The sequence below is a fragment of the Leiobunum rupestre genome, chromosome 5, assembly GCF_980474605.1.
Source record: "Leiobunum rupestre chromosome 5, qqLeiRupe1.1.hap1, whole genome shotgun sequence".
Taxonomy (NCBI): domain Eukaryota; kingdom Metazoa; phylum Arthropoda; class Arachnida; order Opiliones; family Sclerosomatidae; genus Leiobunum; species Leiobunum rupestre.
The window spans coordinates 10677504-10690893 of NC_143388.1; the positions used below are offsets into that span (position 1 = coordinate 10677504).

General features: G+C 34.5%; 3 protein-coding genes and 1 non-coding gene across 6 annotated transcripts; 2 read left to right on the forward strand and 2 right to left on the reverse strand.

Annotated features, from left to right (window-relative positions):
* Nucleotides 1-2093: 2093 nt before the first annotated feature.
* Nucleotides 2094-5941, forward strand: LOC149943518 (uncharacterized). 2 transcript variants are annotated; one of them, XM_090174560.1, is made up of 13 exons: nucleotides 2094-2271; nucleotides 2308-2532; nucleotides 2624-2919; nucleotides 2990-3112; nucleotides 3254-3463; nucleotides 3524-3930; nucleotides 4059-4134; nucleotides 4212-4258; nucleotides 4335-4386; nucleotides 4448-4482; nucleotides 5442-5490; nucleotides 5598-5708; nucleotides 5770-5941. In XM_090174560.1, the coding sequence occupies exons 2-13, from the start codon at nucleotides 2382-2384 to the stop codon at nucleotides 5812-5814; spliced, it is 1602 nt and encodes a 533-aa protein (XP_090030686.1). In that variant the 5' UTR covers nucleotides 2094-2271; nucleotides 2308-2381; the 3' UTR covers nucleotides 5815-5941. The 2 variants fall into 2 exon arrangements, with proteins under 2 accessions (XP_090030686.1, XP_090030687.1); XM_090174561.1 differs by having other exon boundaries at nucleotides 2096-2271; nucleotides 4338-4386; nucleotides 5770-5939.
* Nucleotides 5942-6083: 142 nt separating this feature from the next.
* Nucleotides 6084-6165, reverse strand: TRNAS-GCU (transfer RNA serine (anticodon GCU)). Its single transcript has one exon. It is a non-coding gene; the product is annotated as a tRNA-Ser (tRNA).
* A 141-nt stretch (nucleotides 6166-6306) lies between these two features.
* Prx6a (Peroxiredoxin 6a) lies at nucleotides 6307-9380 on the forward strand. Its single transcript, XM_090174364.1, has 6 exons — nucleotides 6307-6476; nucleotides 7340-7496; nucleotides 7719-7859; nucleotides 7948-8021; nucleotides 8493-8565; nucleotides 9157-9380. Exons 1-6 carry the CDS (start codon nucleotides 6391-6393, stop codon nucleotides 9283-9285), a joined length of 660 nt encoding a protein of 219 aa, XP_090030490.1. The 5' UTR covers nucleotides 6307-6390; the 3' UTR covers nucleotides 9286-9380.
* Nucleotides 9095-10305, reverse strand: LOC149943521 (polyisoprenoid diphosphate/phosphate phosphohydrolase PLPP6). 2 transcript variants are annotated; one of them, XM_090174366.1, is made up of 3 exons: nucleotides 10215-10305; nucleotides 9873-10122; nucleotides 9095-9815 (listed from the first exon to the last, which is right to left on the reverse strand). In XM_090174366.1, exons 2-3 carry the CDS (start codon nucleotides 10117-10119, stop codon nucleotides 9430-9432), a joined length of 633 nt encoding a protein of 210 aa, XP_090030492.1. In that variant the 5' UTR covers nucleotides 10120-10122; nucleotides 10215-10305; the 3' UTR covers nucleotides 9095-9429. The 2 variants fall into 2 exon arrangements, with proteins under 2 accessions (XP_090030492.1, XP_090030491.1); XM_090174365.1 differs by lacking the exon at nucleotides 10215-10305 and having other exon boundaries at nucleotides 9873-10187.
* Nucleotides 10306-13390: the final 3085 nt, after the last annotated feature.

The following is a 13390-nucleotide window of genomic DNA, read 5'->3' on the forward strand; positions in this document are numbered from 1 at the left end:
TATCTGGTATCTTGAAAATCGCGAGTCAAAAACCACGGCGCAATTTTCACTAAAACTTTACGTTTTAACTATATGTCGGTAGCCCTGCCAGCTCCATGGAGGCCATTTTTTCCGACTTCCACCGGGAACTCAGTAAGAGCATGGAGGAAGAGAGAGGAGGCTTTATGAATAACCTTTTCACCCCGGGAGCTTGATGCCAACTCCGACAGGGTAGGAGAGTGGGGGCGGACAAAAAAGGGGATCAGCATCCGTCGGTTTTCGTTTCGTCTCACGCGTTCCCTATTTGGCGCCCTCTTTTAGTGTTTAGGCGTACTCGGTGTAATTTCACAACGGGCAACAATTTCAACAAAAATAGAGGGAGCCAACTAGAGAACGCGCAGCCAGGCCGTGAGAGTTGACGGATGCTGATCCCCTTTTTTGTCAGCCCCCACTCTCCTACCCTGTTTCAGGGTTTGTGGAGAGATGGTTGATAGACTCCGATTTTTTCCCATAGTATAGCTTTGATAACGCCATTGGAAAATATAGATGGCGCTGTCATCGCTATGTAGCCCCTTTGAAATGTCGACCACTTCTCTGCAGCACATAGAAGTATAGCGGTGAAGCTCATTCACTATCTTATTTCCAAAACCACGTATCTTTGCACAAATGTTTTTAAAAGATACGTGGTTTTGGAAATAAAGTAGCGCACTGATGTTTTGTAGCTATAATTGCGAGTTTACAGATTAGATTTTTAAATTTAAATTAGAATATTGATTCGAATTTATGGAAAAATGTTATGTAAGAAAACTTTAAAAAAAACTTATTTGAAATTTCCGATGTCATTTTACCACTATTTAAAGACAGCGCGTGATCGAAGTTGGCCGTGGTTGCGGTAAGGCGCAAACCATGGAGCGAATTTTTTCTGAGTTCCGGCGGGAAGTGGGTAAACGCTATCGGCAACGAGCGAGAGAGTGATTTCGAATCTAGGGTACGAGTTTAAATTATCTTTGGTGCAAGGCGCTTGATTTCCAATCTAGGGTACGTAGTTATATTATCTTTGATGGGATTTGGACCGATTTAAAATACCACAATTATTTATTTTTTTAAATTGACGAAAAAAATCAAAATTGATCACATTTTGATCAATTTGAACCAAATGGGTGAAAAGGAACAGATATGGCTTAAATAGGAAAAATTTCAATTTTATGTTGTCAAAAACATTTTTCGTTGCCATGGCAAAACCGTTACCCATTGAATAAATTCCCTTTAGGATTTTTCAAGTTACATGAAGGTCTACCAATCCCTCGAGTTTCAACGAAATCGGTGTGTAACACCTCGGGTCGTCTCCTTGTGAGTGCACCATAGATATAAGAAATGTATATAAAGGTCTAGATAAATTTCGGGGCATCTAAGCCTAACATAAAATACGGAATTGACACCTAGCAGACACCGAGGAAGGCACGTGACCAAGACTCCCAAGAGCGCGAGCTCTCTTAACATTTTAGTACTAAGTGCTTGACCTTTCCGCAGGCTGTAGTCTTTAAACACCATCTGTTGGTGACTTTTAGTATAATTTTTAAGCAGGAGACAATGGCTCTCGCGACGATAGCACGAGCTTTCTTACCGATAGATAGCGCCTTATAAGGATAGCCGGCAGAAATTACGCGTTTCTGCTAGCTGTCACCTCCGTATTCACTCCCTTTGAAATATTTTATCTAGACCTTTATATACGTTTCCTATATCTATGGAGTGCACCGCGCTTAAAACCCGTCGTTGGTCTGTGCACGGCCCCCTGCGCATGGTCTGTGGCATTTGGAGAAATCAGGTTAGGCTTAATTGTTTTAAAAAAAAAACAAAAACCATTATCTCTCCAAGAAATTAAATTGAATATTTTATAAATTAGAAATAAAAGCTCCAAAATATAACAAGGCATAAAAGATGAGAATTTCCAAGTCAAAAAAGGGAAAAATGAGATTTTTCGTTTTAAAACATTTTGGGAATAAAATGTGGAACCCCTGAATTTAAATTTTGTACGAACACTCCTTTGAAATTTGTGATTGGCCCAACGCCTGCCGGGCCCTTCGGGGGACGGGCGCTATTGCAAACTCGGGGGCAAATAAATAAACTTCACAAGTTCACCAGCTTTCGATCTTATTCAGACTGGAGACTATACCATTTTTAACCAAATACTCTTTTGAGGATATTAAGTTTCAAGACTAGTCATTTTCGGGCTTAGTCAATCTGTTCGATGCCATTCTGCAATCGGCATTACCTCCCAAATACACCGAAATTCTACCAATAGTATACGGTATAGTGAAGTAAAACCACGGACAGTAAATGCTGCCTTGTAGGAATTTCTACTTCTAGTCACTTGTTGTTTTTGGTGAAGCTGGAACTTCAAAATGAGTTCCGACAACCCAAATTCCTTGAAAAGTGTCAAACTTTTAAAATTAGACTGTAAAGAAACTTCAGATACTGAAGATATTATTGCCCAAATTCACCTTTGGATATTTGAGCACAGTTGGAAACATGGGATGAAAAATGTGACTAAACGTAAGTAAGATTTACATAATGTTAAGCCTTAGTCATAATAACCAAAACAACTACAACAAAAATATATATTTTTATCTTTATTCTTTTAAAGGGGTGTTGTCAGAGCTACATATTGTAGACAGTTTTAAAAAATCGATCAGAAATTGGAGGGTTGATAGGCTAGATGAGCCTCCTCCGGTTGATGATGACATTCTTTTCTTGTTTCTCACTGATAAGCTGAAGACTGTAATTAATGAAATTAAATTTGATGCAAATGGCAATCCAAAAATTGACCTCGACTTTGATCTGCTTAACTTGGTCATTGACATGATTGAAACTATTTATCGAAGAACAGAACTGATGGCATTTAACACGTTTGCTAGGTTTATTGCCAGATTGAAACTTTTGGTAGGTCAAATTTAAAATTTTGTGCGAATGATTTTTGATAACTCATACCTTCCCTTTACTAAAATTTTAGGAGTTGATTTGCCGTATTGCGTTAAAAGAATCTACTTCAATAGTAATGGATCGACTGAAACATTTGTTCCCTCCTTGGGATGGAAACTATGAAAAAGAATTAAGCAAAAATATTAGAATTCCAGTGAGTAATTAAAAATCAATTACTTTACTTAAAAAGTCACTTTGACTTAGGCCTAAGGTGGTGCCTTGGGTATTAGCCTAGCTGATTATTATTATTTTATTATTATAACCAAACTAAAGAATGCAATTTTATTCTTCGCAGGATAAGGAAGCTTTAAAAAAAATAGGTGATGCTCACAGAAAAGTACGCAACAACATATTACAGCTTCTCATTTCTGAGGACAAAAGAAATGAATACCTGTGTACAAGCTTTCAAACAGATATCAATGATATTGTACAAAATGTCTCTAAACATCTCAGTTCATTCCCCAAGTACGCGGAAGGGAAACTCTCGCCTACAGCCATCGAACAAGTATTTGTAAAATATTGCTTTTTAATTACTCAATTATTAAGCTACTTTTTTGTTTAATAGATTATAGATGGTATTTACGAGGATACAAATCTTGACAAAGAACCCGCTGTTAGAATTTTATTAGACCATCTTAGTCCTCAAATGACAGCTAAAGATTTATTAACGATTCTAGACAAGCTATCTCCAGAAACAAAAGTAATTAGAATGAATAGTTGTTTCGCTGAGTTTTCTGATTCCGAGAATGAGGAAGTTAAATCTAAAGAGATAGCTAATCCCGAAGAAGCCGAAACAATTCAACTAAATAACAGTCAGCCTCTATTTAATTTTGAGGACCATGACGAAGAACTTTTTCTTTCACGCTCCAATAGCCCGAGACGTCGGAAAACAACGCCAAAAAAGTCTACGGAAAATTCTATATTAACCAAAAACACAAACAGAAGCAATAAAGCTAATGTTTCTATATCCGGGTAAATATATAATTGTTGATGGGATTTTTGTAGTATCAAGAAATCTAAATTTTTTTTTATTCAATTTTTTTTAATTTTTATTGAAATTTTTTATTTATTTTATTTTTTGTTGAAATTTTTTTTATCAGTGGTGAATCTGATAGTGTTTTACTGCCTGTGAAAAGACGACTTTATGATGAATCTTTTAATGGAGAAACTTCAACTGTAATGATTCTTTTACTTCAACATTATTTATTTAATTATAAGTATATTTAATTATTTATTATATTTTTCATTTAAAGAGTACCTCTAATAGTATTAAGAAAGTTAAGCGAAGATCGAGCGATAGGTATTGGGTTTTTTCTTTTAAATATCTTGAATTAATTTTTTACAATATTGGTTATGATAATGAATTTTTGTTTAAGCAGAACTAAACAGAAGCATGTAGATGAAACTAGAATTACTCGATCCAAAAAGGTATATTTAATAGGATTTTACAATGCTGTATTATGATTGTTATTTTTCAATTTTGCTTTAGGCAGGTCCAGCTCCAAGAAGTGTAAAAATAAAAAGGTAATTTTATTGTCCTTCAGTGTAGTTCACAAAATGTATATAATAACATTTTAAGAGACTGTTAAAGTAATTTTCTAGAAATTTGGACTGTTAAAGGCTCCTTTTTCTATGCACTTTGAGGAAAACCTTGTTGGGGTGAAATACATCATATACTGATTTTCTAAAATTATTATAACAGGGTTGCTACGAGTCAGGGAATTTTATAATGGGCCTAAAAAGTCGGTGAATTTTAAGAATTTGGAAAAATTAGTCCATTTAAATTTATTAACTTCTGATAAAAGTTAAATATAAAATTAAAACTGTGGCTTTAAAAGTTGGGGAAAATCTCTTAAAATGGCCAGGGAATTTGAAACTTGAAATTTTGTAGCAACCCTGTATAAAAATTAAATATCAAAATAACCCTAGTCCAGGGTTGCCACAAATCAGGGAAAAGTTGGGTAATTTTTAGAATTAGTAAAAGGTAATGGAATTTAATTTTACGAAGGTAATATTTTACTATAGTACTGTTATTGTTTTAGTTCCTTAAGTAATTTTTTAAACGTTGCAAGAAAAATATTTTTAATAATAATAATTATAATAATAATGCTTTAATATTAATAAAGTATATTATTCTTTCAATGCATGTTTAGTAACTAAGCCATTATATTAACTCAAACTATGAAAATTAAGTTCACAAAAAAGTTTGTTAAAACATAAATTTACTTCAACTTATTTTAGTAAAAAGATTGTTAACTTTTGATAAAAGTAAAATATGAAGTTAAAAAATGTGTAATTTTGGTTTAATAAGGTCAGTTAATTTGAATGTGAAATTATTGTGGCAACCATGTCCTTAGTCAGTTAAAATTATCCATTTTACATAAGACCGACCTGGCAGAGTAATAAATTTTGAGCCCATATGCTTCTGCAATTTGGTATTATACATCTGATTTAACTCATTATTAAACTAATTAAAATTCCAGAAAGAAGTCTCGTATCAGTCAAAAGGAAAAATCCTGTTCATCTTCTAAAGTACATATTTTTTGAAACTACCTTCTGTGTTTTAATAATTTATTTTTATTGTACCTCAAATTTTTTAAATAAAAATATTCAGACAATTCATTTATTTTATTTGATAGGACCAAGGTGTTAAAGTTACAGAAGCTGACTTAGAATTATGTGCCAAAAGGTTTGCTCCTGGATCACCTTACAAAAGGAAAAAATTAGTCGTTTCCTTACATTTGGAGGGGGTTAGTAATGTTATTTTTTTTCTCTTTGTCCAGCTTTTAATTCATTTATTTTTTCATTTAGCGTTTGTTAAATCCTGATGGTAGTACGGCCAACTTCTTCGCGTGAAATGTTTAATTTTTTCTTGATAATTGACGTGTAATTTTTCTCAAGTTAATGTTTTTACTTGATGGAAAGGTTTTGAAATAATACATACTGTAATATTTCAATGATTTTAATATCATTAACGCATTTTTGTAATAAACATTAGAAAAGCAAATATGGCGAATTTTTAATTTAACGTAATAGTTTCCTTGGTTTTTCCTTTTATACTTCCGTATTCAGTAATAACACATCATAATAACATAATAAATGACATTTCCCTCCAAAAAAGATTTCGACGGAGATGGGATTCGAACCCACGCGGGCAATGCCCAATGGATTAGCAGTCCATCGCCTTAACCACTCGGCCACCCCGTCTTGTTTTCGTGCTGTATAAGTTCCACTGAAGTAGATAAAATGACGTGTTATCGCTATCCAATATATTTTGGTTAAAATGACGTCAAACTCTACGTTTTCGAATGACGTACGACAACACTCGAGCAGACGAAACCCGGCGTCGGATTCATAAAAGCGATTATCAGCAATCGGCGAGCATTGCCTTTTTCAGAGCGTGCTTTATTTTTTATTATAGTGAAATTTGATATGGTTAATTTAGGGGAAGAGTTTCCCAATTTTCCTTTGGAAACTACTCATGGAAATTTCGACCTTCACACTTGGTTGGATAATTCGTAAGTTTTATTTATAATTTTTTAATCTTAAGACTTGGCTTTTTTTAATTATAACGAATATAAAATATAATTAATGAATTAATATAAAATACATAATTAATGATCGAATATAAAATATATAACTAATGATCATTACCGTAAGTGTATAATATTGTAACAATTGAACAATATTATAGACTTACGTCATTACGTAACGAATATTAATGCCGATTGCCCACTAACTACCCTCACTAGAATCATTAGTTAATCCATGCTAGAATTAATAGGACCAATTAGGCTAAATTTGACTTTATGGGAATGAGTGTTGTGGAACACGCGACGAACGCCAAGGTAGAAGCTTGGAAGTTGGATTGTGTTTATTTAATCCAAAGGAGAAGGTACATATTACTTATTCCTCGGACAGTGGCGGATAAGAAGGCTGGGTTCCCAGGCAATGTTTTGTGACACCCCCCTCTCGATCCCAAAAACATTCTTCAAGTTTAATTTGCACCCCCCCCCCCCCTCGATCTTCTCCGGTGGCTACCCTGGTACCCGGGACGGACCGCCCCCCCTGCCCCCCCCCCTTACGCCGCCACTGTCCCCGGAAATAAAAATCAAGCCAAAAATTATTTTGATTTGTATTTCCTAGTCTTATGAAATACTTCCTCTTTCATACCCTTCTTTAATATCTTGTTCGAAAAGTCTAGAAAACCTATTATACCGAAATCAAAATCCTACCATATATTATCTTATCTCGGCAAATCTGTCATGTCTTAAGTAGCTTAATATGTAACAACGATAAGATCCATTGAGAAAAGTGCACCAGATGGCCACTTTTTAAGTGTTTCAGGCATAGCTTTCATTATATCTTAATGTAATTCCAGATGGGCTATTTTATTTTCCCACCCTGCTGACTATACCCCAGTATGCACAACCGAATTAGGAAGAGTAGCCCAACTTGTACCAGAGTTTCAAAAGAGAGCAGTTAAATTGATTGCATTGTCATGCGACAGTGTTGAGTCACACAAAGGATGGATTGGTGTATGCTTATTACTTTTAATTGATCCGCACAATGGCTATAGTATAAGATAAATGTTTGCCTGAAATTTCCAAGTATATATGATCTATGAAATGAGTAAATTGTGGAGAAAAGTGGTCTATTTGATCCTTGGAAATGAAGCTGTACCTTTATTTACCTTTTGACCATAGGATCATATTGAAACTTAATTCCCTCTACATATGTGTTTTCAATTTTTTTTACAGGACATTCAGGCTTACTCCAAAGTTCATGGTGAATTCCCTTATCCTATTATATCAGATGCAAAAAGAGATTTAGCTGTACAGCTAGGAATGGTCGATTCTGAAGAGAAGGATAAATATGGAATGCCTCTTACTTGTAGAGCTGTAAAAAATTAATTTTTATTACTTGCATATGGTTTAGTGTAAAATTAGTAATTACCTATATTTTAATTGATTTCATTTTCGATATTAGGTTTTTGTCATTGGCCCTGATAGGACCTTGAAGCTGTCTATATTGTACCCTGCAACAACTGGTCGCAATTTTGAGTAATTACTATTTCATACGTATACATGGGCCCAGCAAGTTGATTGCCTGAAATAAGTTAAATTAACACCGAACATTCGGAGGGGTCAGACATTCACCAAAAATGTGTATGGGATTCACACTGGAGTTCAAGATTTCTTGTTGGATTTTTGATTGCTTAACGTTTCTCGTCAGATTGCGAGGTTTTTGTCGGATTTCTGGGTAAATTTAGAGATTTTGAAAAAAACATCGGATATGGAAGAAAACTAGGTTGGATTTTGGATTTCTTGAAAAGACTACAGGATTATTTAAATGTCAGACCCCTCAGAACATTCAACTGGCAATAAATTATTGATGCTATGAATAAGTCAAGTAGCTTTTAATCATTGGTGGAAATGAAATTGTCGAATCTATCTGCGATATGTCACATCAGCGCTGGGCTCTATAAAACAAAGCTAATTTTATCTTGAGATTGATTTTAATTTTATTTTCAGTGAAATTTTAAGGGTTGTCGACGCTTTACAATTGACTGCTGCCCGCAAAGTGGCCACACCAGTGGATTGGAAAGTATGATATTTACATTCCATTGATCATTTATGGCAATTGTAGGGTGCGTTTAAACTCCCAATACATGTTCCATAAGTATGGCTATTTAAGAATTATTTGATTGAAAGCCAGTCTTAGAGTGATGTAAGAAATAGGCCTAATGATGTAAGGCACTAGAGTAATCTTACCCAAAACTGTGACTTAGCTTGCTGTCAAAACTATGTCGTGATAGGTTAGGGATGCACCAATATATCGGTGGTTGTCTATCATAACAGTAGTGTATGGTCGCGCGTCCAATCAAATTAAATATTACCATTAGTTAGTTAATCAAAAATTTTCTTATTTTAAAATGTTTTTCGCTTTTCAAGCCGAAATTGACAGATATTAGGCAAAATAGCCTATAGGCTGATAAATCAGTGCATCCCTAGTGACAGTCTAAACATAAAATGTCAAATAGTATGAAGCAAGTGTCTAATTTACGGAAAACATATAAACATGTAGATTATGGTGATGTCAAACTTAGTTTGTAATTTTTAGAAATATGAACTAATTTAAATGGTTTGCAAATCGAGCTTTATTTTGATACAAATTTCTTTTATTTTCAAAATGAAGCCGGGTGAAGCATGTATGGTCATTCCTTCGATAAAAGAAGACGAATTACCCACGTTATTCCCAAAAGGTGTCACAGTAACACCTTTACCATCTGGAAAAGGCTACCTGCGAATGACCCCTCAGCCTTAAGTTTAATTATTACTTAAGTTATGAAGAGAAAATGTTAGTAGTTAAAAGTACTTAATTTGTTAAATTACAATATATTTTAATAATTTAATCAAAAACCATTTGTGACTTATTCAATCTAACAACATTGAAAAATAATAAGAATTTTTATAGGTCATCATTGTGACTAGAAAATAAATTTAAGACACCCATAGCTACTGGCGTGTCTAGCCAAATTAAATTAACAAAATAGTAAGTGACAATGCCTTGAAAGACACCCCCTACAACGTCTCCAACATGATGTCTGGCTAGCAATACTCGAGAGATGCAAACACATATGCACCATAGTTTAAATACCCATAGAAGCAACATTGGCATTGGTGTGTAGGAACCAAATATGTACCACAAAAGAACGGCTCTTGTTACGTGACCCGAGGGAAATGATAATTTATCTACTGCTAAGGTAGCAAACATATCCTTGCGATTTAAGGCAGGTCTCCGCCTTCTTGCAGATGCTTTGACTAGCGCTACAGCTATTATGTCTACTAGTAGAGCTGTACAAAAAAGGTAATTGTCTTTTATTATTTCCTGGTCTATTAAGTAGAACTTACCTATAAGTAAATTCAAGAAGAAAGCTTGGGCTTCATCTGAAGATGCTAGCCATATTAGTACAACACATCCACCAAGCCATGGTATTCCATGACATGACAGTTCGAGTAGTTTAAGGTAAGGTCGGAGAAATCCACAAGGCGATGTAGATGATGCGGATAAGTACAAAGTGCTTGATAAACCTTCATCAAATTCTTTAATTTTTTGAAGTACTGGATGTAACTGTTTCACAGTAACTTTTTGATCCATTTTCTATTTAAAAACCAGTGTCGATTAAATTTTTATTGGTAATGGTCTGATACCTTTTTCCTTTCGTCAACAAAATTTAACATAAGTTGGGTTACCTTTTGATCACGAGGAGGCCTATGTTATTCACTGAAGGCCTTGCGCACCACTGATATTTTTAGACGCTTAGCGGCGCCTTTTGTTGAGAACTTGGGAGATCTTAAAATAGCGCTTGCTGCGACTTGGGCTGCGTTCAGTAATGCTCAACTAAATATCTGAAAAATTATTTTCGTTGAGACCGTTGCTTAACGTGAAGTAGTATCTTGTTGAATGTTTTTTAGGCGGTGATTTTAATTATCAAAAATATCGTCTGTCACGGCGTCTACAGCTAGGCTTCCTCCGTGCGGCATCGTCACGTGACCGTTGAGCAACTAAAAAACCTGGGGTACGTTCAGTACCCCTAGAATGACATAGGCGCGTTCGGGAGTTGTGGTTTCGCCTAGGAGAATGGAACGCAGTAGGTTTCTGAAATCTCGAGTCCATAGAAATCTGATAGGTAACTAAAATTAATGCTGCCGTCTTTGACCGGGGCTGTCGCCAGTTCGCCTGGGATCTTTCAGCCAATGAGAGGCCGTAGAGCGGTTCCGCTACTCTCGACGCGTCATCCCGCGGGGGGATAAATATGCTAATTGCAGACGATGCAATCGTTAGTCAAGCTCGGGAAATTCGCTTAGGATTTCGCTGGGGGTTTTCCATTTTTAGATTCTAAACGTTTTGGGGATAATCACTAAAGTATAATAGTAAAAATATTAAATTTAATATGTTTTCTTAAAGCTAGTGTCGGCTGTATCGTTGCCCTCTGTATTTTTGATTGGGTCTATGTAACGAAGATGGCTATGATTGCTTAGATCGCCGGGAAGGTGCTTCCATCTATTATCGACTTTCAAAGTTGACGATTACGTGATTGTAACACGTGGTAGCAGAAGAGCCAATCCAAGCTAAGTTGACTGCGCACGTGTTTACGCAAAGCCAATTAAATTAAGGGGTACGTCGAGGCACCTACTTTTGAGGGAATAATTTGCTTGCTCAACTTGTTTCAATTTGTACTAAACTCTACGTTAGTGACATCTTTCGCTCGCCAATGATACTAACCTTAAAAAGGAGCCGACACTTGCTATAAATATGTGTAATAAGGAACCTTTGAAACTATTTGGAAGAAGATAGCTCCGTTTCAATTGCAGGTGCGCTTGATAAGCATTAAGCCTAGGTCTAAGGGAAATGGGCAGAGTTGCTTATTTATTTATCTATTACAAAAGAGTTGCTTAGGTTTGAGCATCGGTACTGAATGATATGAACAAGTATAAAGTACGAAATAAAATAATGAGAGAACAAATGCGGAACTTGAATACTAAAGAAAACAAGAGCAAAAATTATAAAGTGTGAAATAAAAATTAAAACTGAATTGAAATTAGAGATTAGAGGGCCCCAAGTGTTATCCTAGCTGATAATTATTATTATTAAATAACCGGAAGCTTTGTTTCAAAAGGCATTTATGTTTGATACTGTGACTAGATCCGGTGGTAAAGAATTCCAGTCAGTGATAAAGTCAGAGGCAAAATAGTTGAGACGGTGGAAGGTGAGAACCCTAGGTTTATTTCATTTAAGGGATTAGCCATGGGTTTGGGAAGAGTTAACAAAAGAAATCAGCAAAATTGAGTGGTAAATTATTCTAAAATAATTCCTGAAGTAGACGAATGTGAACCGGATCCGTATGAAGTTTTTTCAGACAAGTAGAGGCTAGGAGTTTTGATAGTTGATATGGAAGTTTCGAAAAGATGAGGGTTCCAAACCGGTAACAGAAATCAATGTGCGGGAGAAGAACAGAAATATATAGGGTTTGAAACTTCTAATTAATTTAGGACAACGAAAGAGGAGATTACAACAGATAATACCAGTAGTGGAGCGAATTTTCTTAGTGACTTTATGAATATGACTGGAAAACTTTAACTCCAGATCAAACATGACTCCCAAATCCCGCTCAGAGAGAAAATTCAAATTTTATTGATATTATGTGTATTTCTAATTGGGGAAACAAAGCCAAAATTAGCACATATAAATTTTTAACGCTTTACTTATATTGCTCAGATGCAATTTCACATTAAGATCATATTTTAAAACATTAAAATTAAGTTTACAAAAATATATGAATATATAACTATATATATTAATTCACTTTTTAGGCTGTCTTTCCAGTATTGTTAATAAAATTAAATGTAACTTTTGTTTTTCCATTATCGTAAAAAAGTAGAACTTTTAAATTAGAATTAGAAGCAAGGTATAATATCCTTAATTTAGCTATTTTTCATAATGATTTTTCAAATAAAGTGAGAACCATATTGCAAAGTTTAAGAATTTTATAGTAGTTTTCTCGTGCTTTTATGTTTTCTTTGTTTTCTATTGACCCTTAAATAGCATTAACTTAGTTACTTTTTTGCGTATGGCAGCTCCCTTTAGTTTTTCCCCACTAACGGTATTTAAAAATAAAATAGGTGAAGTATTAATTTTGCTTTTAATTGCTATAAATACAATTTTACTTTTAATACCAAACAAATTTGCCCAAAATGAATGAACACAAAACAAAAAAACAGTGAGAAGAGATGTTGTAAGAGAGCTGAATTAAAAGTTCCAAAATGATGTCTAGGTATAATAAACACAAAACAAACCAATGGCTTACACAGTATACCTAGACACAAATTTTCGATAGTCCTCCTCTTCATTCAATTTCGCCATAATTCCACTAAAAAAGGCCAGTGATGTTGCGATGTTGTGGCTATTATTTTTCTAACACAACATATCAGAATTAAACAGGTAAGTTACTTTGGTTTTTAATAATGGCTATAAAATGATAGAATAAAAGCGAAACAAAAACCAATTGCTTGTACAGTTTATCTAGATACAATTTTTATACCCTTTTGGTATAGTCACAATAATTAGTATAATAAGGGATAGTGTTACTAATAGACCAATAAAAAAACCCAGAGGATTTTGATGTCGTCATTTTATGATCTCATAATGTATTCATTGTTTAACAATTGCCATCTGCTTGCCGGAGACACAGTTAACGCTTAAATACAAATGCTCTCACATATTTAGCTTAAAACTCGCAGAGATGTATTGACTAGTAAGAAAGTTAAAATAACGATAGTGCGCGAGATAGATGTTACATATTAAAAACCAAACTAGTTTCGGAAACGTTTTCGTTCAGTCATCTAAAACTAGTTGCTCTTATTAAAAA